At 47.4% G+C, this 24,442-nt stretch overlaps 1 protein-coding gene across 1 annotated transcript in view; it reads left to right on the forward strand.

The window, feature by feature from the left end:
• Positions 1 to 312: 312 nt before the first annotated feature.
• CAPN14 (calpain 14) overlaps positions 313 to 24,442 on the forward strand; it is a 29,786-nt gene continuing 5,656 nt past the window's right edge. The window contains exons 1-16 of the mRNA XM_047779228.1: positions 313 to 660; positions 3,291 to 3,360; positions 4,458 to 4,576; positions 4,712 to 4,848; positions 5,253 to 5,427; positions 6,009 to 6,074; positions 8,073 to 8,158; positions 10,889 to 10,963; positions 11,983 to 12,146; positions 13,128 to 13,291; positions 13,780 to 13,788; positions 16,434 to 16,639; positions 18,778 to 18,814; positions 19,308 to 19,364; positions 21,024 to 21,081; positions 23,701 to 23,765. Coding sequence (XP_047635184.1) covers positions 436 to 660; positions 3,291 to 3,360; positions 4,458 to 4,576; positions 4,712 to 4,848; positions 5,253 to 5,427; positions 6,009 to 6,074; positions 8,073 to 8,158; positions 10,889 to 10,963; positions 11,983 to 12,146; positions 13,128 to 13,291; positions 13,780 to 13,788; positions 16,434 to 16,639; positions 18,778 to 18,814; positions 19,308 to 19,364; positions 21,024 to 21,081; positions 23,701 to 23,765 — 1,713 coding nt within the window. The 5' untranslated portion in view covers positions 313 to 435. The remainder of the gene's footprint in view (positions 661 to 3,290; positions 3,361 to 4,457; positions 4,577 to 4,711; positions 4,849 to 5,252; positions 5,428 to 6,008; positions 6,075 to 8,072; positions 8,159 to 10,888; positions 10,964 to 11,982; positions 12,147 to 13,127; positions 13,292 to 13,779; positions 13,789 to 16,433; positions 16,640 to 18,777; positions 18,815 to 19,307; positions 19,365 to 21,023; positions 21,082 to 23,700; positions 23,766 to 24,442) is intronic.

Raw genomic sequence — 24,442 nt, forward strand, 5'->3', positions numbered from 1 at the left:
GGCCCTGGAGGAAGCTCAGAAGGTGCAGCCACAGCCCCCCACAACAGGCACCAGACCCCCAAGCCCAACGAACCAACCTCACACTCCTGCTCCTCTCCTCCCTGTGTCCCCCCTTAAGTGGGGCTCTGTGACACTAGCACCGTCAGGGGCCCCGGGACTCAGCCCTGAGGCTGGGGAGACCCTCCTTTCACACCGGTCTCCCTGTGGGAGCCAGACCCCCCACCAGGAGCCCCAGCACTTAAGTGAAGGTTCCAGGACCCCAGTCTCTAGGTTAAGGATCTAACCAAGTGCTTCCTTCTCACAGTTCCTTTCTCCTCCTCCCCGCGGGCCTGGCAAAGTCTCAACAGGAAGTGAGGAGCCCAAGCATCCTCTGCTCATCTTTTCAGGCGCAACAGAGACCATCCCGGAGGCCCTGGGGTCCGCAGGGTCCTGGCCATGCTGCTGTGGTCTTCTCTAGGCGGCTGCTGGAAGCTGGGGTGCGAGGACTGGATGCGGAGCTCTTCGCAGCTCCCCAAACAGGACTACGAGGCCCTGCAGGAAAGATGCCTGATAGACGGCTGCCTCTTTGAGGACCAGAGCTTCCCGGCCACCCTGCGCTCCATCGGGCGCGGGCCCCTGCTGCGGAAGCTGCCGGAGCGTGTGTACTGGAGGCGGCCTCCGGTAAGGGGAGGGGGCATCGGGACAACAGCGCGCAGTGTGTCAACCCAGACCCTCTGCCCCAGGGCTCAGGATCCTATTCACTGCCATTGATCCCCATGTGAAGGGCCCTGGGTCAGTCCCCACATTCCCATTTCCCAGAGGAACCCAGGGCTGATCCTGAGAGCCGTCTAAGATGTAAGCGCTCCCTCAGGCCCCGCCCAGAAGTGCAGAGCAGCTGCTGCCAGAAACATGCCAAGGTGCTGCTCAGCCTCACCTGTCTCACCAATGCCCGAGACAAAGTGTCTTCACTCCTCTGTCCCCCACATCAGGCTCCTGAAACATGTAAATGAAGGAGCTATTAATCACTTTACAACGGATTCTTCACTTTATCAGATGAATCAAGTCCCTTAAAAGGCAACTTTTTAATTTAGTTTAATTTAATATTTTTTTATTTTTGTCTTTTAGGCCTGCACCTGCGGCATGTGGAGGTTCCCAGGCTAGGGAACTGAATTGGAGCTGCAGCTGCCAGCCTAAGCCACAGCTACAGCAATGCCAGATCCGAGCCACATCTGTGCCACAGCTCATGGCAATGCCCAGATCCTTAACCCACTGAGTGAGGCCAGGGATCGAACTCTTGTCCTCGTGGATACTGGTTGAGTTCATTACCCCTGAGCCATGACAGGAACTCCAAAATGCAACTTCTTAATGTGTCAGAGGCAATCCAGCTCCCTCCGCTCCAACTGGGTTGACATGCAATACTTCCAGAATACAGCCAGAAAACAAAATGAAGTCAGCCTGTGCTACAGATTCTCCCCTCTTCCGTTCCCTATTCAGCCATCACCATCGGAGCCCACAGCCCCAGACTTAATAAGTCCCTGCTGTGTATAGGATGCCCTAGTGAGCTTCCTAAATTAGAGGGCAGCCAGGATTCTCCTTCTCCCAGAGAATCTTGGGGATTGCTGACATAGTCTGTCTCATACCTGACCTTGGGGAACCAGTGCAAAGATGGAGGGATTTAGGGCTTGCTGTGGAGCAGAGACTGCCCACACTTACCACCTCACCCCAGCCTGCATCTCAACAGGAAAGCCAGAGAGGCTGTTAAAATTGGGATCAGGGTGGGAAGAAGGAGCAGGGGGAGAATAAGGAGAATGGGAATATCTCTAGGAAAAATGAGACCCATGCAAAAACAAAACAAAACAAAACAAAACAAAACAAAACACAGGAGTTTTCATTTTTAACAGATGCTCCATTTTTTTTTTTTGCTGAAATATAGTTGATTTACAATGTTGTGTTAGTTGCAGGTGTATAGTTATATATGTATATACATATATATATATATACATGTATATGTTCTTTTTCAGATTCTTTTCCAATATAGGTTATTATAAGGTATTGAATATTGTTCCCTGTGCTGTACAGTAGATCCTTGTTGTTTGTCTATTTTTTTATAAAATTATGTGTATCTTTTAATCCCAGACTCCTAATTTATCCCTCCCTTTCCCTTTGGTGACTATAAGATTGCTTTCTATGTCTGAATCTGTTTTTTTTAGATTCCACAAATAGGTGATATAGTATGGTATTTGTCTTTCTCTGCCTGATTTACTTCACTTAGTAAGATCATCTATAGGTCCCTCTGTTGCTGCAAATGACATTATTTCATTCTTTTTAATGGCTGAGTAATATTCTGTTGTATACGCATACCACATCTTCCTTATCCAGTCATCTGTTGATAGACATTTAGGTTGCTTCCATGTCTTGGCTATTGTAAATAGTGCTGCTATGAACATTAGGGTGCATGCATCTTTTTGAATTATAGTTTTCTCTGGATATATGCTCAGGAGTGGGGTTGCTGGATCAGATGGTAATTCTATTTTAAGGTTTTTTGTTTTTTGCTTTTTGTTTTTGTTTTTTTTTTGTCTTTTTAGGGCCGCACCTGCAGCATGTAGAGGTTCCCAGGCTAGGGGTCTAATTGGAACTGTTCCTGCTGGCCACAGCACAGCCATGCCAGATCCGAGCCACATCTGCAACCTACACCACAGCTCACAGCAATGCTGGATCCTTAACCCACTGAGTGAGGCCAGGGATCGAACCTCCAACCTCATAGTTCCTAGTTAGATTCCTTTCCATTGAGCCACAATGGGAACTCCTATTTTAAGTTTTTTAAAGAAACCTCCATGCCGTTTTCCATAGTGGCTGCACCAGTTTACATTCCCATCAACAGTGTAGGAGGGTTCCCTTTTCTTCACACCCTCGCCAGCATTTATTATTTGTACACTCTTTAATAATGGCCATTCTGGCTGGTGTGAGCTGATACCTCACTGTAGTTTTGATTTGCATTTTCTAATCTTTAGCAACATTGAGCATCAAGAAAAGGCATTTTTGGTTCAAGTGCTACTTCTCAATATCTACACAGAGTTCTCCAGAGTGCTGCCTTACATAAGCTGCAAGAAGAAACTGGAAATAGAGTAGGCCAAATCTCTTTGCCTGGATTTTCTGGGACAGCCCTGATTTCACTTATATTCTGTATTTATGCTCCCAGAAGCCAAGTGTTGGAATATGGGAAACTATGCAAATGTGTGTATATATATGTATATTTGCTCCAGGAGCTTTTATGTTCTTGATTAGAAGGTCAGTTCCGTCTGTTCCCACAGGAGCTGCACAGCAATCCCCAGTTCTATTCCGCCAAGGCCAAAAGGCTGGATCTGTGCCAGGGATTGGTAGGTAAGTCTTCCCATCCCCCGAGACACATGCTCGGCACCTGCACGCCTGGCCCAGTCAAAGCAGAGTGGGGTGGGAAAGAGGAGGACTGAGAGATCCTAATGGAGAAATGGCTACCCTGAACTTCACCTTGACATGATGTCCTTGGCTGGAAAATGATAACAACCAGTCCTTTGGGTTGTTATCATTTTGGGAGGTGTGGGAATGCCACACCTTGCCTAACTATCATCCTTGTTACCAACTTACAGATGTAAGTTTCATGCTGGGAAAATGTGCTCACTCTGCTTTAGTCCCTGAAACAATTCCTTCTTGGCACACCAGTCACTAGATGCCCCAGAATCCAAGAAGATCTATGCTCAACCCAGCTTTCTTTTTAGAAGAATAGAAAAAAACCCTTGGCCAGGAGGGAAGGCACATGTGTAGCGATATTGTCACCAGTGTCAATTCACAGACAGAGAAATAGGGTCCAGAGGGCTGAGGCTTTTTTCAGAACATAAATCAATTACAGAAGCAGGACTTAGAAAAGTTTGATTGTGTCTGGGCCCAGGTTCCTGCTCTTGGGGCATTTGGGAAGCTAAAAGCTAGTCCAGGAATACAGTTCAGTTCTTGGTGTCAAATGCAGATTCCAGACAATATTTCCTACCCCCTACTCTGCTCACCTACCATCTTCCACCCTGCTTCCTCCCTGCATATAAGAGAAATGACTGGTCCCAATTGCTATCCTCTCTGGGCTTGCAGCCTAGTTTAGGAGAAGGTAATTGTATAGCATTAAAATATATTTGATTTACAATCTTGTGCCAATTTCTGTGGTGCAGCAAAGTGACCCAGTCATTCATATACATACATTCCCTTTCTTAGATTATCTTCCATCGTAGTCTGTCCCAAGAGACTGGATATAGCTCCCTGTGCTATATAGCAGGACCACATTGCTTAGCCAGTCTAAGTGTAATAGTTTGCATCCACTAACCCCACACTCCCAATCCATCCCACTGACCGGGCATTTCTTTCACGCAGTAAGTCCTCTGTAGGTTCCCTTTGACACTGGTGGTCTGTGCAAGCCTGAATGGTACATCCTTGAGGATGTGTGCTCTCTGTCTCAGGTGACTGCTGGTTCTTGGCAGCTTTGCAAGCTCTGACTTTGCACCAGGATATCCTGAGTCGCGTTGTTCCCCTGAATCAGAGTTTCACTGAGAAGTATGCTGGCATCTTCCGGTTCTGGGTGAGTGTCCTCCTGGTGCTCCATCCTGGAGCAGGCCGTAGGAAAGAGGGTTCTGGGAGAGTCGTGTCTTTGTCCCCCAGGCTCACCATCCTCCACAGCAGTCTCCACTCACCAGCGGGCACTGTCTCCTTCCAGTTCTGGCACTTTGGGAAGTGGATTCCGGTGGTGGTAGATGACCGACTGCCCGTGAACGAGGCTGGCCAGCTGGTCTTTGTCTCTTCCACCTACAAGAACTTGTTCTGGGGAGCTCTTCTGGAAAAGGCCTATGCTAAGTAAGATGACACTGGGAAACTTTCCCCCTTCCTTGCTAGCCCTCCCTTCCTCTGTCTCTCTGACTCCCTCTCATCAGTGTTGAGGGAGGGCAAGGGGAGGCAGGTCAAGTTTATCAACTGAGATCCTGAGGCACATGCCTGCAAATCTAGAACTGACCCATCCAGGGTCTCCTGTGTAAAGGGTACCCCACTGGCACCAGCGTTCCAGAATCTTGCCTTTCCCTAATGGATGGAGTTGCTGAACAGGGATAGAAACTCCGCGTATGTATTTTCTTTTTTGTCCCTGGGATGGAAGGAAGGAAGAGCAGATACGTGACCCAGGCATAACCAAGTAGGGGGGTCATGCGGCGTGTTTGGACCATCCCACCCTTGCCTTATCCCACACTGATTCCTTCCCTGGGTAGGCTCTCTGGCTCCTATGAAGACTTACAGCGCGGACAGGTATCTGAAGCCCTTGTGGACTTCACCGGAGGGGTGACAATGACCATCAACCTTGTGGAAGCCCCTTGCAACCTCTGGGACATTCTAACCCGAGCCATCTACAGCAGGGCCCTGATTGGCTGCCAGACCCACGCAGGGGTGAGACGGGGCTGTTTCCTGGCAGGATGGCCTCCTCCCCTGGCCCCGGGTGGGGGCCCCCAGATTCCACCAACTCCCAAAGCCCAGAGTCCTGATGTTCAAACCATAAGAGCACAGCTGAGTCCCTGGGGCAGGCGAGAGCACAGTAGAATATAGATGTTGTGCAGAAGGGATCTAACCATCCTCAAGTGTCAGCCACAGGCAAGGCAACTGACCAGCACCGCTAGTCTCCACTAATTTCATGGAGGCACAAGAACCCAGAACTAGAGTAGGAAGCCCTCAGTTCAGCCCCGCCTCCGCTACCCACCATCATGTCACCTCACCTGACTTAGTGGCTCTGAGTCTGAGTTGCCCTCTGGAAAGTGGGGTGATGATAATCACTACAGGGTGGCATCCTGACTCCTTGAAAGGCTCAAAGGAGATTGTGGGTGCTCAAGGGCTTTGAAAACTGTAAGCAAACAGCATGGGTCTCTCCCACCCCTCCCTCCCCATAAACCCTGGGCTCCGGCCAAATGTGTCCCCCTGGACTCCTAACAAGCTGGACACAGCAGAAGACTGACAAAAGCTCTCTGTCTCTGCAGAAGGAGAGGGTGCTGGAGAATGGGCTGGTGGACGGCCATGCCTACACTCTGACAGGCATCAGGAAGGTGGGTGGAGCCAGGCCCCTCTGTCTCCCTTCACCCTCTCCCCTCTTCCCTGGGGGGCTTCTCACCAAGGCCTTCCTCCACCTTGGTGAATGTTAGCATCTGAGCCCAGTCTAAGGCCTGAATTCTCCAGTGAACCTGCCAAAGCAGGTGGTGGGCTCCCCGGACCTCTGTGCCTTTTTTCTGGGGTGAAGTGGTGGGTCCAGCCTTTGGCCTGCCCACTGCACCTTCCAGCCTCTTACCCTGGGGCGGCCCCAGCCAATCAGCCATCTAGCCCTGCTGTACCCCACATCCCTTCTTTGAGCTTCACTTTGCCTGGGCTGCCAGTGATAGTTTTCTCTCTGGGTTTTCCCTCCAGATTCTTGCTTCTTTCCCAAGTGCTCCTTTCAGAAGCCTCCCAGTTTCCTTCCATTGCTATCCATCTTTTGAGTTCTACTAAGCATTGGGAGAAAGATGAAGCAGCCAGGGACCCTGCCTACCAAGAGCTTACAGTCAAGTATGGAGACAAACCATATAAATTGATAGGGAAGCAAAGGAGAAACTGAAAGAAGAAAGCAATGATGAATGGCTTTAGGGGTTTAGAGGTAGGAGAGAAGACATTTACGTGTTTGGGCTGGAGGAAAGCAGAAGAGACTTAATAGAGGAGGCGACATTGAGTTGGCCACTGAAGGATGGGTAGATTTGTGCGAGGATGCAAGGGCATTTCCGATGGAGGGGGATGAAGGAACAAAGTATGGAAATAAGGAATCGACAGGTTGAATTTATTTTTTCTTTTTACAGCCATACCTGCAGCATATGGAAGTTCCCAGGCTAGAGCTCAAATGGAAGCTGCAGCTGCTGGCCTACCCTACAGCAATGTGGGATCTGGGCCACATCTGTGGCTGTGGCAACGCTGGATCCTTAACCCATTGAGTGAGGCCAGGGATCAGACCTGCATCCTTACAGACACTATGTCGGGTTCTTAACCTGCTGAGCCACAGCAGGAACTCTGACAGGTTGAATTTTAAAGAACCTGCTATTCTTTAGAGAGTGCGACTTCCCCAAAGTCCTCCAAGTCCCTTTACCTCTGCTTCAGATTTTTTCAACTCCATTCACACCTGACTTCTTCTTCCTCCTAGATCTGCATGGATCAAGTTTGTGAGTGTGCCACGAACTTTTAATTTATTTTCAGATTTAGTTAACAAAATTTATATTTTAAGATATTTATAATTTTATATTTATTCACCAAGTTATTTAGCAAAATTTAACCCTTGCTATGTGATAAATACTGTCCTAAATGCTTTATTGATGTTATTAACTCACTTAGTCTTCACAACAGTCCTATAAGTAGATGTATTAGTGTCCTAGGGCTGGTATAGCAAATTGCTACAAATTGAGACAAGGCAAGAAAAAAGAATCTTTGTTCAGAGGTTTTTTTTGTTTTGTTTTGTTTTGTTTTTAAAGGCTAGAAGTCTGAAATCAAGGTGTCTTTAATGCCATACTCCCTCCAGTGGCTCTAGGGGAGAATCCTTGCGCATTCTGGCTCAAGGTGGCTGCCAGTATTCTCTAGCTTGGAATGCATAGCTCTGGTCTTTGCCTCCATCTTCACACACCCTTCTGCTCTGTGTCTCTCCCTTTCTCTTCTTTTGTAAGCACCCACCTGAATCCAGGGTGATTCCAGCTCAAGCTTAATGTATCTGCAGAGACCCTTTTTACAAATAGAATCACACTGACAGCTTCTAGGTAAACATATGTTTGGAGGGAAGCATCCATTCAACTCATGGCAGTAGAGTGACTATGAGCAGAATTTATAGATCAGGAAATAGATGCAGAGCGGTAACTAACTTGCCCTAGGTATCACAGCTAGTAAGCAGCAGAATCATTTTCTCCTCTCCCAACACCAAGGGCCTTTGATCTTTCATTTCAAGGTCTCATCTGCAGGCATGAATCTTGCCCAGATATCTGCAACATTTGCAGCTGGCACTCAGCCCAGCTGCCCCAACTGGTTCTCGTTTTATGCAGGTGACCTCCAAACATGGACCTGAGTATCTAGTCAAGCTGAGGAACCCCTGGGGGAAGGTGGAGTGGAAAGGTGACTGGAGTGACAGGTGAACTTCTGGGACTAGCTGGGAGGGGTGAGGACGGAGTATGTGAAGCCTGCAAAGGAGGGTGCCATTGGTACACAAATTCAGATACGTAAGTTTGGTCTCAGGCTGAATCAGAAAAGCTTTCAGACGGTGAAGGTCAATCGCTCACGTTGACAATTATTAATTTTTATTAACGTAGAGTTGATTTACATTGTTGTGTTTGTTTCAGGTGTACAGCAAAGTGATTCATATATGTGTGTATAAATATATTTTTTTCCTCACATTTTTGAGATGTTTAAATATATAGATCCTTTTTATTCATTATAATCATTGAAGCTAATGTTTATGGCAAGCTTGCCGGCATTGTGCTAACGTTTTGAATTTGTGTAATCTTGTCTAATCCTCCAAACAATGCTGTTTTAAGGTAGGTAGGTTTATTCCCACTTGCTGATGAAGACACTGATGTTTAGATTCAGTGCATTCCTTAAGGTCTCACAGCATGACTCAAGCCAAGTCTTTGGCAACTAGTCCAGCATTCTTTCCAGTCAGTGCACTCTTGGGCTTGTTGAGTCAGAGGTACAGACAGATCTGGGTCGGTCTCTACATTCTAGTTCCACTTAATGACCTCTGGGCATTCTGATCAGCTGCCTACCTTTAGAGTGTTTCTGCTTAGAGTCGACCCTAGAGGGATGTGGGCTTCATAAGCTACAGACAAAAACAGACCAAGTGTTATAGTCCTTCTCCCTCCGGCGATGAAGACTTATAATTCTTCACTCCATATAACACTTTAGAGAACCCTAAACATTTTCACATATGCATGATCACTTCATCATTTTTATAGATGAAAACAATGATGGCTCGGAAAAATAAGTGGCATTTTACTCCTGATAGAATGTTCTGGCTTCTCTTTATTATCCATTAATAAAGAGAATTGTCAAAGGGACTGGGTCTATGTGGAAAAATGGCATCCAGATATTTATATAAATTTTAAAGTGTTACATAAATATAGCATCATAATGTGGTTGGTAGTGGTTTGTTTAAGAGAACAAGTTCTTGCCTTTGAGAAAGATGACATTAGTTGTATGATTCTAGGCAAATGTCTTAATTTCTTTGAGCCAGACGTGTGTTATGGATCAAATAAAATGATGGGCTTTATTCTGATCTGCTTTTAGTCTCATCCAGAGTAGTTTCCTCTTTACATATTATATTTTTAAACTCTAGAGATACCATTTGAGAATATCATCCACTTTTCTCTTCATCATGTCCATACTTCCCTTTATATCCTTGAGAATGTAGAGCATATTTACAACAGGTGTTTTAATGCCCTTATCTAATAAGCCCATCACATCTCTTTTATTTCTAGGTCTGTTTTTCTTCCTGGTCATGGATTATTTTTTCCGCTTCTTCATATGGCTAGTAATTTTTTTTTATTGGCTGCTGGATATTGTACATTTAGTTGCTTAGGGATTATTTTGATACTTCGAAGTTTTCTTTTAGGACAGATCTAGAAAAAACTTCATTTTGGGGATAATTTTACCCCATTACCAAGGTACAGAGCCTTTGGGCTCTACTAAAGGCCCTATGTATACAGTAAGGCCTTTTGACTCTGGCAGGTGGGAATTCAAATACCTGGCATCTGCTCTGGGACTTGTTCTGTGTAGAGTCCAGTGTTGCGGGGTTTCACTTTATATTTTATATGCACAGATTTTATTTCAGCCAAAGACTAAATGACATTTAGTCATGTGTGACTAACCATTATGACATTCTCTGGCACTCCTTCTCCGTGTACCCGCCAGTCCAGGCCGTTTACACAGCAAATTCTAGCTGTCTTGTCTTCCCTGACCTTCTGACTATTTCTTCCACTTGGCAGGACTGCTGGGTTCTTTTGGGGTCCACTTCCCTACCAGGGAATTCGTTTCAGACAGAGTTCTAGGCCATGTTAGGGCTCATTTTATTTGCTTCCCTCTTCTTGTGGTCACAGTTCTATGCTGCCTGCTGTCTAGTGTCCGACAACTGTTGTTTCTTATATTGTGTTCCATTTTTAGCTGTTTATAGTGGGGAAGTGATACGAGAAAGCGTTACTCCTTTATGGCCAGAAACAGAGATTTAAAATGATGGGCTGTGAGAAAAAAGCAACAGCAGCATAGGTTCCAGAGCTAGCTCTGACGTTTAATACCCTGTGACTTCAAACAAGTGACCTAGGAGTTCCTGGCTTAGTGGTAACAAACCTGACCAATATGCATGAGGACATGGGTTCAATTCCTGGCCTCACTCAGTGGGGTAAGGATCCTGCATTGCCATGAGCTGTGGTGTAGGTCACAGACGCGGCTCGGATCTGGTGTTGCTGTGGCTGTGGAGTAGCCAGCAGCTGCAGCTCCAATTCAACCCCTAGCCTGGGAACTTTCATGTGTTACAGGTGCGGCCCTAAAAAAAAAAAAAGCAAACAAGTAACCTAATCTCTTTCAACCTCAGTTTCCTAATCTCTGATATGGCAGGGAAATTCCTACTTTGTAAAGTTGTCATTAGCCTTCAATGAAATTCAATGTCAAGAGCCTAACCCTCAGCTTGGCTCAGAGTAAGTGAGGAATTAATGTCACATGTTGCTTTTCTAATAAAGGATGTAAGATTTAGTCCCCTGCAAGCAGTAGGAAAATGAGAATAAATAACACTATAGAGCATTTACTGCGGAATTTCTTGCATGCCCTTCACAATCCTTTCCTTCCCCAAGAAAACATTGTTTTTCTGTTTCAGCTCAAGTACATGGGAACTACTGAGCCCCAAGGAGAGGATTCTGCTGCTAAGAAAAGAGAATGATGGCGAATTCTGGTATTTGACTCAGGGACTTGGGACAGGTGCCCTGGCTTATGTTAAGATATCCATCCAGCGAATATTTATGGGGTGCCTCATGACAGCCAGGCATCTCTTATACCAATATCAACAAGATCCTTTAGGGGCTCACAAGCTAGCAGGGCAATCAAACAGCCAAGGTTTCTGTGATGGGAGTGGTGACCCCTGGCATGGAGCTCAGAGGACTCACAAAACTGAGCGTGGGCATGGCTTCCACTCTGTTTCGTGAGCCCACTGAGCTCATACCAAACTATGAGCCACCACACCTGTGCCCTTAAGAGCAAAGCTACTACTTCTACCTGCTTAAAGCTTCACACCCCTTTTTATAAGCCTTCGCCAGATGCCCTGAGCTGATTCTGCTTCTCGGTGTCTGACCTGAGACCTACCTGTTCTCCCTTCCCCTCTGCTGTTCACCCTTTTTATGAATTTCCACACTGCCCCTTAGGCCCCTCTTCTCTCCCTACCCATCCTTTTCAGACGACTGGGCCCTCTCCCTCTTGAAGTGGTCACTGAACTTAAGAGCCTTGCACCTGCCCCTATTTCTGTGTTACAGATAGTAAACTGAGCCTCAGCTGCTAAGACAGCATGCCTCCGGTCACAAGGTTAGCCTGCAGAAGCAAAGATTTTTATCCATCAATGATTAGGAACTGACATGCACAATTCTTATTGAACATTTGTAGATCAACTGACTAGATACAAATGCCTCAGTTCCGCTTTATCACTGCCGTCAGTGGAACGAGAACATTCCCAACAGGCAGCCTTGCAGGGTGGGGTTTCTCAGTAGCAGCACCTCCCACGATGGACCCTCACGCTGGTCCAGCAAGCCCCACTCTCATGGGTCCAAAGCCAGCTCAGCTCTGCCCAAGGGCATGGAGGATGAGGCCCTGGGTCCAAGAAAGGGCTGGGATGCTCAGTGCTTAATTGCAGCCCCTGTTCTGGTCCTGATGATTAAGTGTCATCTCCTTCCTCTCTGCATTGTTCCTTCTTTCTCTGCACAGGATGACACTGCGGGACTTTAAAACACATTTCACACTTCTAGTCATCTGTAAACTGAGCCCAGGCCTGCTGAGTCAGGAGGGGGGCCAGACCTGGTTGTACACCATGCTGGAGGGGAGATGGGAGAAAGGGACCACAGCCGGTGGCCAGATGAGGTCACCTCGAGGTAAGTGTGTGCACAGGAGCCAGGACCTCTTGGATCTAAAGTGGCAGCTTCTCCAGGCAGTGGTGGTGGCTGCGGACAGAGCCCAGGGCGCATGGCTGAGGGTGAGGAGGCTCTACTGGCCGAGCTGCATGCTCTGGCCCTGGGCTGTGTCCACCGAGGTGTCTTTGTCTTAATTTACACAAAGGCATAGAATTCTCAGTCAAGCTGCCTACCTCTTGGGGTTGCATCTTTCCAGAAGGTTCCCTTTCCTAGTGAGCACCAGGAGGCCACAGGTGCACATGCATAGTAGAAGGAGGGGTTACATCTTTCTGTGGATTTAGGACAAGGCCATTGATATGCTGATGTAACTACCCTATAATAGGCAGGATGGAAATAGCTTTTATATGATAAATATCAGGCCCTCCTTACCTAGAGTTTGGTAGAGAAACAAAGTCAAGGATTTCCAGGTCATCAGGTACAGGAGATGAGTGGTTTGGTGGAGATGGAGAGGTTTGGGGCCTGTGTCCCTTTTCTACCAAGGAGGTACTGAACCATCTCTTTGGGAAAAAAGACCTGGGGCTGTGATCTCAGCAGGGCCCAGGGTGGCCTTAGCTCTGGCTTCCTCTCCCCCACAGTGTACCCCCAAAGACTGAAGCTGCCCAGAAGCTAAGACTTGGTTAGTGTTAAAAGGCACCTCCCTGGGGACTACAGTATAGCCAATTAACACAGCCGCTGAGCCAGGGGCACAAAGTCTGTGCCAGGCAGTGCACTGGGTGAGAGAGTTACAATGGAGAGTAACTCTCGGTCTGTGTGTCCGTCGAAGAACCTGCAGTGGAGGAGGTGGTTGGGAGGGGACAGAGCTGAGGCGGGAGAGACCCTGGTTCCGTCAGGGGGACTTTGGCTGGGAATCCCTGGGCAGTGCCCTGGATCTGCGCTCCTCTCTGGGGTTGGCCGCATGGGATGCTAGGGGATCCTGTCTTGCCTTGCTGTGTTCTGCCCCAGACATGTTTTGGAAGAACCCACAGTTCCTGCTGTCTGTCTGGAGGCCCCAAGAGGGCAGGAGGCTGCATATGCCCTGCAGTGTGCTTGTATCCCTGCTCCAGAAGCCCCGGCACAGGCACCGGAACCGGAAGCCTTACCTCGCCATTGGCTTCTACCTCTTCAGGGTAGGTGGGCTTCTCATGAGCTCTGATCCTTTTCTCCTGGTTCCTGTCCTCTTTACCCTCCGTGCCCGTCTACTCACATCCTTCTCTGTCTGCCATGCGTGCAAATCCTGGCTGTGTCCCTTGGGAACGTGTGATCTAGGACAAGCCACCTCCTTGCATTTGTACATCAGTTTCTCCATCTGTACAATGGGAACAATGATATTTATGCAAAAGTGGAGTCGAATGCCTCCCATCGTGCCTGGCGCCCAGTTGGTACGATCAATTCTGCTCTCCTCCACCCCACCCAAAAATCCAGGCTTGCCTTCCCTCCCCCTCTTCCAGAATTTCTGATGATGGATGAAAATGTCGCTGACTAGAACAGTAAGTCTTGTGGAAGGGAAATGGACCTCTGGCTAGAGTCTTCTTAAATATCAGCCTCCGTTAGCGTTTGTGCTGGTGAAAGAGCTGCTGCGTTCATTGCTAATACAGCCTCTCTTTTTGTTTTTCAGATGAACCAGGTGAGTTCCACACTTGACTGGCTGGCCCTGGTTGGGAGCAATGTCCCCTGTGTCCGGGTTCACTGGCACTGCAGCAGCCTTACGTCAGGAGCTGTGGGAAGGGCTGACGGTAATGCCGACTGCCTGTGTGCGTGCCGGTAGAGAGCATCTGCTGTTCTTTTTCATCCAAGGACCCCCCAAAGTCCTTATGCCTCCATAGGGAGGACTGTGCCTGATGCAGAACCAATACATTTTAGAATTTATTAAATCCCTACATAAATACCTACAGCTAATATCGAGGACTGTAACAGCCTAGGAAGAATGATGAATCACAACCTTGCCTGAGTTATGAATTTTATGTTACAAAATAGATCTATAACAGATGGGACAGCAGGAGCCCATGCAGCCCACCTCCTAAGGGGACAAGGGACAAAGGCTTGGGAAAATGAAACAGAAACACAGGCAGAGGACAAAAACAGCTCTGGCTTTCAGCTGCACTGGCAGCCTGGAGGGGTCTGTTAAGAAGGTCTGAGCTGGAGTTCCTGTTGCTGCTCAGTAGGTTAAGAACCTGCCTAGTATCCATGAAGATGCAGGTTTGATCCCTGACCCTGCTCAGTGGTTTAAAGATCCAGCGTTGCCATGAGCTGTGGTGTGGGTCACAGATGCAGCTCAGATCTGGTGTTGCTGTGGCTGTGGCTGTGGCATAGGCCAGCAGCTACAGCTTCAATTTGACCCCTTGCCTGGGAACTGCCATATGCCACAGGTGCAGCCCCCCCCCAAAAAAGGCCTGAACATTCCAGCCTTTGAAGGGTGACAGCTATTATTTTGTGTCCCAAAGAAAAGAGGAGTGAAAAACTTAATTTTCTCAGATTGCACTGAATCAAGCAAAAGAATTTTTGTAAAGAAACCATTTTGCATTAGGTATCTTGGGTTGGTTTTGTTTTTCCTCTTGAGGGAACACTGGGCATTACTGAAATTGCTTATTAATTTAAAAAGAAAAAGTAATTTCTATCATGCCTATTCCTAGTAGAATTTGGGTCAACTTAATAAAAAGTATAAACATAACAAAACTATGAACCAGTTACAGAATTCAAAAGGCGAGAAAAAAAGTTATAAATGGGCAAGGGGTAGGAAAGCAGTTGATTTTACCAGGAACACTAAACCTGGAACAGCAACTACGGCTGATTATAAAATTTAATTCTGAGATTCCTGGCAGCCAGGGCAAAGACAGTAATGAAATGATTCTCTAGTTCTCACTGTGTCAATGAAGAAAGCATGGGAGTTCCTGTTGTGGTGCAGCAGAAATGAACCCGACTAGTATCTAAGAGGATACAGGTTTGATCCCTGGCCTCGCTCAGTGGGTTAAGGATCCAACGTTGCTGTGAGTTGTGGTGTAGGTCGCAGACGTGGCTCCGATCTGGCATTGCTGTGACTGGTGTAGGCCAGCAGCTGTAGCTCCAATTTGAATGCTAGCCCTAAAAAGCAAAGCAAAAAAAAAAAAAAAAAGCAAGCAAGCAAGCATGTATCATCAGGAGCTATCTTTTGTTTCCCCAGCCCTGGGTGGAATCTGCAGAATGTCTTTATGGGGTGGGTAATATCTTTATCAACAGCTGTATGCACCCCAGCAGGGACCTTCCCCTCCCCCCACAGCCCTGCCTGAGAGCAAAGGGGAGAGGAGGCAAAAGAGAAAAATAGGACCAGTGGGAAAAATAAAATAAAATAAAAAGACAAAACACCAGCCCGGGCTCTATTTGGCTGTACCGAGCCCTTGGCCAGTCCTCCTCCCCTTGGATGAGGCTGTACCGAGCCCTTGGCCAGTCCTGTACCGAGCCCTTGGCCAGTCCTCCTCCCCTTGGATGAGGCTGTTTTCATTGAGATGGTGTGGCATGTCCAGGTGACCTGCATGGAGCTACCAAGAGGTAAGGAAGGGGGTGGCTGCTCTGCATCTGTGGCCATAAGCACGCCGTAGGCAACCCTGAGATTGTATCACATACACGGAGGCAGTGTCGGGAAAGATAAAGAACATGGGCCTTAGAGCTTGGCTGCCCTGAATCCCAATCCTGGCTGAGACCAGAGTCAGGATGGCCTGACTTGCCTGAGCCTCAGTCCCTCAACGGGAACATGGAAAGTGCAGACACATGCTACGCCATCTCATTCTGTATGTGACTTTTTTTTTTTGCCTTTTTGTCTCTTTTAGGGCCACCTCCGTGGCATATGGATGTTCCCGGGCTAGGGGTTGAATTGGAGCTCTAGCCGCTGACCTGTGCCACAGCCACAGCCACGTGGGATCCAAGCCACATCTGTGACCTCCATCACAACTCAGGCAACACCGGATCCTTAACCCACTGAGCAAGGCCAGGGATCGAACCTGCATCCTTATGGATGCTAGCTGCATTCGTTACCCGCTGAGCCATGATGGGAACTCCTGACTTTTTAATGCAAAGTCAAATCAACTGATGTATCTATTCAGTCTCAGGTGGGGTTCCACCAAAGGTGCCCTCTCTGCACGTGTTCTGGTGGTTTCTCTCCACTCCTCACCCTTCCTCTCACGCTCCATTGGGGAAAGTTGGATTTGGCAAGTCGGAGGCCCCCTTAGTCCCAGCTCCTGGCCGCAAGCTCTGCATGATCCCCTCAACTGCTGCCCTCTGCCCACCCCCTTCCCCCAGAGCTATGACAACCAGAGGAGGCTGCCCCCTGAATTCTTCTGGGAAAATGCTCCCCTGAATTGGCCTGAGACGTTTCTCACAGAGAAGGAAGTGAGTCGGGAGCTGTGGCTGGAGCCAGGCACGTACCTCATCGTGCCCTGCACGTCTGAGCCCCGCCAGGAGTCCGAGTTCGTCCTCAGAGTCTTCTCCAGGAGTCACGTCTTTTAGTAAGACCTAGCCTTCTCCCAGAGGCTGGGGTCCCCAGGGGCCAGGGGATGGGAGGAGGGGGAGGTGGAGGTGGCAGGGGACGGGGGGTCCCTGTGGCTGACACAGGAGAGAGACAGGGTGAGCGGGAGAGCAGGGCTGCTCTCTGCGTGTGGAGACAGGCTTCCTCCTCCCCCCTCTCCTCCTCACGAATGAATACTTTGCTAAGCAGAGAAGAAACTACAGCAGGGAGTTCCCGTGGGGGTGCAGTGGAAATGAATTCTTGTTATACTGTGCCCAGGGCAAGCCTGCATCTGCACAGGGTGTGAGAAGAACAGCAGGGAGGAGCATCTGAGCTAAACTTCCATGGTCCTGGGGGAAGCAGGGGTGGCTTCAGGGAGGCGGTGATTCCTAAGAGATGCACAGCCGTGGTTCAGTTGAGAGAGGATGTCATCAACCATCCGGGTCAGACAAATCCATGTGCACACATCCCAGCCAAACTTATTACAGGCCTGCCTGGGGGATAGCGCAGGTTTCGTTCCAGACCACGGCAATGGTGCAAACACGGTGTTAAAGCGAGTCGCAGAAATGTGTTGGTTTTGCAGTGCATGTAAGAATTACGTTTAGGAGTTCCTGTGGTGGGTCAGCAGTAACGAACCCAACTAGGATCCATGAAAACTCGGGTTCCATCCCTGGCCTCGCTTAGTGCGTTAAGGATCTGGCATCGCCATGAGCTGTGGTGTAGGTCGCAGATGTGGCTTGGATCTGGCATTGCTGTGGCTGTGGTGTAGGCTGGCAGCGGCAGCTCTGATTCAGGCCCTAGCCTGGGATCTTCCATATGCTGCCAGCGCAGCCCTAAAAAAAAGAGGGAAAAAAAAAAAAGAATTATGTTGACACTCTATTGTAGTCTATTACATCTAAAACACCAATGTGTCTCCCTTAACTAAAAAACACTCACCACCATTGGCGCCTTCAGCGAATTAGCATCTTTTTTTTATAGTAACATCACTGATGGCAGATTAGCAAAACAAATATAATACGAAAAAAGTTTGAAATATTGCAAGAATTACCACAGAGAGACACAAAGTGAGCAAATGTTGGAAAAACGGTGCTGATAGACTTGCTTGATGCAGAGTTCACAAACCTTCAGTTTTTTGTTTTTGTTTTTTGCTTTTTTTAGGGCTGCACTAGCGGCACATGGAAGTTCCCAGGCTAGAGGTCAAATCAGAGCTCCAGTTGCCAGTTTATACCACAGCCACAGCAACGCCGGATCTGAGCCATGTCTGGTGACCTACACCACAGCTCACAGCAATGCTAGATCCCCAACCCACTGAGCGAGGCCAGGGATTGGACCCATGGATACTAGGTTCTTTTCTGTTGTACCATGATAGGAACTTCGACAAACCTTCAGTTTTTAAAATATGAATAAAGTGAAGCACAGGGAAGGGCGGTAGGCCTGTATTTTGTCTGTGATTATTTTGACATGACAGCCCCCCAGTGCTTAGAATCCAGTTCTTTTTCCTTCATGTTTTGGGTGTAGGTAGTTTGACTTGATCCCAGGCCTCATGGCCTTGTCAGATGGCTGAGTCTTATTATAATTATTATAGTTGATTTACAATGTTCTGTCAATTTCTGCTGTACAGCAAAGTGACCCAACTATATCTATATCTATATATCTATATCTATATCTATACACACATTCTTTTTCTCACATTATCCTCCATCGTGTTCCATCACAAGTGATTGGACCTGAGTCTCTCTCTCTCTCTCTTTTTTTTTTTTTCTTGTCTTTTTAGAGCTGTACCCACAGCGTATGGAGGTTCCCAGGCTAGGGGTCGAATTGGAGCTGTAGCCACTGGCCTACACCACAGCCACAGCGATGCCAGATCTGAGTTGTGTCTGTGACCTACACCCTAGCTCACAGAAACGGCGGATCCTTAACCCATTGAGCGAGGCCAGGGCTCGAACCTGTGTCCTCATGGATGCTAGTCAGATTCGTTTCCACTGAGCCATGATGGGAACTCCTGGAGCTGAGTCTTAACATATAAGCAAGAGTCATTAGATGAGGGTGGGGGAGGAAAGGGCATGGGGAGGGGGTACATTTGTCAAAAGATTCCCACAACGACCCCCAAGGAAGTAAGTCTGTCTTTCTCCCCCTCAGTGAAATTGGCAGCAGTTCGAGTGTTGTCTTCTCTAAGGTGAGTTATCAGGTGGAATTCCACAGGACAGGGCCAATTTGCAAAGCCAGGGTGATGAGTTTGTTCAGGGGTCGGGGAGAAGGTCCACAGATATCCCACAGAGCCTACTCTGTGGCACGCATAACTACGTTATCTACTGTACCCCCAGAGCACCCAGGTCCTGCTGTTTTTGCCCCAAGAGAGCTACCCTTATCGTCAGGTCCTTGGCCTTGAAGGCTCAGAGCCCTGGGTGTGTGACTTGCACTCTCCATGTTCTTCTGTTTCTCTCTGCCTGATGTCTCTTCTGCCCTTTTCACAGTTTGCTACTCCCCCAAAGCCGGGGAGGATTGGAGAAACGAGGGATGTGTATGAATGCTGCAGTAGAAAATTTAAGACAGCGCTCAAGGTGCAACTCAGAGATTTCAGAGGCCCGGGAGCCCCGAGCTGTTAGTGTGTGCACGAGAGTCCATTCATCCTGGGGAATGACCACGTTTTTCTGTGTTTGCTCCTATAGGAAATTGTAGACCCAAATGAAGGGCAGGATGAATTCTTCACCAAAGTCTTTGAAAAGGTAAGTTGACCAGAGTGGGGAGCGAGGAGATGCGGCTACGGTGGAGCACGCAGTTCCAGGGAGGGTGGGTTTGCGTCTGCCTGACTCTGGGTATAAATTGGGATTTAAGGCCCCCTCGTCCCCTAACTGCCACTTTCTTTTAAAGCCCTAGAGTCTTTAGACAAATGAGTAGAGCCATTGTTTCCACAAGGCTCCTGTAAAATGTCTATCTGTCCTTGGAAGCTACACCGATTCATTGTAGGAGAAACAAGTTTAACGTTTAATCCCTGAGAAAATGCAATATGGCAGAGGTGAGAATCAGTGTTGGGAGTAGGGGGTGGAGAGTGACAAAGATGAGCCCTGGGAGTCTGGGGGAGGGAGCCCCAGGGAGAGAGACCCCGTGGGGGGGGTCACCTGAGGGACATGAGACTGGTAAGAGGGCGTTGGGGAGGAAGACGGCTATACACCTGGTCCCTTTGAGTTCTTGCTTTGGGCTGACCCAGATCTGAGCACAGCAGGAGGTCAGTGTGTGAGTGAAGGGCTCTGGTGGCCATCCCATCATCCCCAACATGCAGACACTGAATCTATTTAGGAACGGAGCAAGAAATCTGGGTCTGGCATCTGAGTGATGTCATTAAAACTGGAGGAACAGGAACCCCATGTGTTAGTTTAATTCACACACTGCCTGCACTCCCATCTTCTCATTTTCATCACTGGTATTTTGCTAGATGTTGTCATGAGAATCTTACATACATTGTCTATGAAAGTGTTCCGCCGTAACAAGGTTTTCCAGACATTTTCTTCAGTAGTCCTTTTATCAAATGAAATCTCATAGAGAATCCTAAAGCATATAAAACAGATAAATATGAACAGATAACATACCCATTTTATAAGGTCAAATTGATGGTACTTATAGTTCATGAATATATTTTATTTATTTATTTATTTTTGTCATGAATATATTTTAAAGTTAAATATTCATGTACAGAGTTTCTTTTGAGCTCTAAAATTGAAATCTGACTCTTGGCTAAGGATGTTTTATTAAGACTCAAAATGAAGCCAATTGCTGAACTTTTGAAGCATGTCAATAGAAGCCAGTTTGAGAATCATTTCTATTAGTCTCCCTCTTAAGGGTCCTGCCCTGGAGTTCTCATTGTGGCTTAGCAGGTTAAGAACCCAACTAGTACCCATGAGGATGCAGGTTTGATCCCTGGCCTCACTTGCTGAGTTAAGGATCCGGCATTGCTCCAAGCTGTAGTGTAGGTTGCAGATGTGGCTCAGAGCCAGCGTTACTGTGGCTGTGGCCGCGGTGTAGGCTGGCAACTGCAGCTCCAATTCGACCCCTAACCTGAGAACTTCCATATGCAGCAGGTGCAGCCCTGAAAATAAAAAAGGAGAAAGAAAAGAGAAAAGAGAGTCTGTCTCTGCTGGGGTGCTCTGAACTTGGCACCCAGTTAGACTATTGTAGAAGTTCTAGGAAATCCTGGGTTTAAATATATGTCTAATTACAATCCTTATGAGCCAGATAATGGTGTCACTAATTCTGTCCAGAAATGGTGCATAAGCCGTGCTGAGCGGATGTGGGAGAGGCCTTTCCTGGCCCCTGTTAGCTGGGGCCTCTCTGCATCTCACGAGCCTCAGTAATGATGATTTTCTCCTGCCTCTCTGTTTCCGCTCCAGTATCCGGAAATAAATGCGATCCAACTGCAGAAGATCCTGAACCGCATGCCCTGGTCAGGTGGGTATTTCAGAGTCATCCTATAAGACTCAGGAGACAAAACTCTTCTGAACTCTGGATGTTTCCCTTTCTCCTGGTGGCACATGTGAATGCCTGCCCATGGGTCCCCCCCTCCCCTGGGCGCTGTGTCTTACACCAGGCTGGGTCATGTGGTCTGACAAAGAAGGAGAGGAGTTTATGCATCCTTATGGATACTAGTTGGGTTCGTTACCACTGAGCCACAATGGGGACTCTTGCAGCTTGGAAAGCAACTTTTTTTTTTTTTTTTTTTTTGCTTAGTCAGGTGTGCAAAGATATATGGCAGTGAAAATGAAGATTTCTGCTTGTTGGCTCGTTTGAGAAGAATAGCTGAGTGTTTCTTTCTTGGCGTATAAAGTGCATGTAGAAGAAAGGCACTCATTTCCTCAATCTGATAAATATGAAATATTGACTAGCTGACCAGGGAGCTCTCTGATGAGCTCATTTAAATTGATCAACCTACAAAAATCTCATAGGAGGGTGCCCATCACATAAGAGAACTGCAAGTGGCTAGCGTGGATGCCTTTGTGGGGAGCCTGGGATAAATTATCAGTGAAGCTTACAGCTCATGTGAACTATTTTATATGTATATCTTGAGTGAGAAGAACCTGATTTCCCCGGGGAAAAGAATGAACCTCAAAATGAGAAAAAGTAAACCAAACAGTGAAAGGGTATTTGCTACCTGAAATATGTGCTTTGCTTCTCCTTTATATGAAGCCAAGGCTTCAAACCCACACAGACTCAGAAATTATATAATTTCCAGACAGTTTTTCAAAGCCAAACTTGGGTATCATAAAAGAGCCAGAAGGGAAGACTCTAGAAATTGTAGAATATGAGAGGTGTCCCCCTCCTCACCCCTCCTGAAAAAACACATTCTGGGGAAATTATCTGGAAGAGATGGCTATCGCACTTCCATGGTTTTAAAGGCCTTCATCACAAGTGTGCAAAGTGACTTTGAAAGAATGGAAGGACAGATTACTTTTGTTTATTCCCCTGAGAGGGTTTCTGGTTGATCTACCTTAGACTTTGGCAAAATATCTGGTAAAGTTTCCCATCATAAATGATGAAAATGTGAGTTGGGAAGTAGCAATATGATTCACAAGTGTTATCATCCAACCCAAGAGTTTATAAATATGAAACCAGAGGGATAATTCTATGTTATGGATTGGAGTTGATACTTTTAGATATGAAGGTGTAAGTCTCTGTCTTCTGCCCCTGGTTCCCCTTCACTTTCTCAACACTTATCAGTGGCTTGGAAAAAGACATGGCATGCAAGCTTATCGGGTCTGCAGATGCCACGGAGCTGGGAGGAACAATGCATGTGATAGACAACGGAATTGAAATTCAGAATGTTCACCACAAGCTGTGCCCAAGCCCAAAAGATGAAATGTAGTCAGGATGATAATTTAAAACTGCCAGTTGATTATTTTTTAAAAATTGGTTTCCCAAGTTCCTTACAGAAGAGACCTCCTCGTTGCAGCAGTCCATTGGAAAGATATCTGGTTAATTTAGTTGACCTCCAGCTTCACATGTGCTAATGGTTTCAAGTTTCTGCCTAAATAAGCTCATCCAGTTCAGGCGGTCTTGAATGGAGACATTCAGATATGTGCTTTTGAAATTGTGTTCCAAGAAATATTAGAAACCCAAGGTTTTAGTAAGTGTTCAATGACATAAAAGGGGTTAGGTCCTGTGGTCAATTGTGCTTGGGAAATTCTGCGTTAAACAAAATTGCAATGTTGGCTGCTCTGCACTTATTATGGGCTGAGGTTCTCAGTAGTGGGAAGAAGGATCTGTAGATAGCAAGTATTTCAAATGTATTTGAACTCAAAACTGTCTCTGCCAAACATCTCCCTGGGAAGCTAATTTGGGAGTGCAGACTGAAAATTTTGGAAGTGACAGACCCCTGTACTCTGTGTCATGCAGTTGCATCTGTGGGAGGGCACCCCAGTCTTGGTGCCACATTTCAGAGAGATGCTGGCAAAGCATGGTGTGTAGAAGAGGGAGGTGTGGGTTGAGAAACCAAAGCATCGGGGAACAGTTGGAGAAATGTTTAGATGTTTAGAGTGGAGGGGAGAAGTTCAAGAGGGGACAAGAACCTGTTTATGCTTTTCTGAAGGCGGAACAAGGACTGGTGAGCAAATTTTACAGGAGTTTCCTTTGGAATTTCTAACTTGGCACCAACCATCCATGTGAAAAGCTGAGCTCCCGTAACAGACAGGCCATCCATCAGGATGGCTGAGGATGTCTCCCAGTGTGGGTGGGAGCTTGAACAAGTTGCGTTTTCAGACTGGGAAGTTCATGACTCTGTGGTCCTCCACGCCTCCCCATGCCCCCCCCCCCCGCCCCGCCCCAGCACAAAGGGCCATGTTTGTCTAACTCACTGTCTAAGCAAAACCAGAATGTTCTCTGCAGGGTTGTACTGTGTTCCTTGGGGGAAGGAATCCTTCTCTCTCTGTCTCCACGGCTCTTCCCACCCCCAGCGTGAACAGTGGTCTTGGGAACCTTTTTTGACAGGCCTGGGCAGCACTGCCTCTCCTCGTTCAGAAAAGGGCCATGCAGTCCCCAGCCCAGCCCCACACAAAATCTTTCTTTTCCTTACAGGCCTTGGGAGCAAACAACCTCTCTTCAGCCTCGAAGCCTGCCAGGGGATCCTGGCCCTACTGGATGTATCTTTTTAGGTTTGGGGGAGGATGGATTCTGCTGTTTGAGAGCTTTGCCCTTAAGCCGGGCTGCCTGGGGTTGAATCCCAGCCCTCTGACTTACCGTGATATTAAAACCTATTTTATTGGATTAGTTTGCAAATGCAAATTAGAAAACCCATGGAAGGGACTTAGGACAGAACTGTCATTGAGTAAGTGATCCATATTATTATCTATAACAATAAGCTTTTTTCCTGACAATGAGGATGAGGGTGGTGGTTAATAACAGCTCTCCGGGTTACAAGAAGCTTTTACAAGAGCCTCAGGGTCCTGAGTTTTCCATCCAGTGATGGGGCAGTGACTGTCTCTATGTATAGATCAGGAAATGAGAGCTCAGGAAATTCAGTGACGTGCTGAGAACTTAGCTTTTCTCGTTCTCCACCCTGTGATTTTTCTAGCAAACCCTCTGCCTTCCTAAATTGCCAGCGTAATCTGAATTTAATAATCCACGCTACAGAGAGGCATACAGAATGGATGGCGTGAGGGGAACTGCCAGGATAAACAATGTTTGCAGAAGCTTTGCAGAGGGCATGCACAGCATGGGATGGTAGACAGGTGTGGAGTTGTTGGGACAGATGCTGGCCTTGTCATCAGCTATATGAACTTGGACAAGATCATACTCGCTGAGCCCACATTTCATTGTC

The sequence above is a fragment of the Phacochoerus africanus genome, chromosome 5, assembly GCF_016906955.1.
Source record: "Phacochoerus africanus isolate WHEZ1 chromosome 5, ROS_Pafr_v1, whole genome shotgun sequence".
In the NCBI taxonomy this organism is placed as follows: Eukaryota; Metazoa; Chordata; class Mammalia; order Artiodactyla; family Suidae; genus Phacochoerus; species Phacochoerus africanus.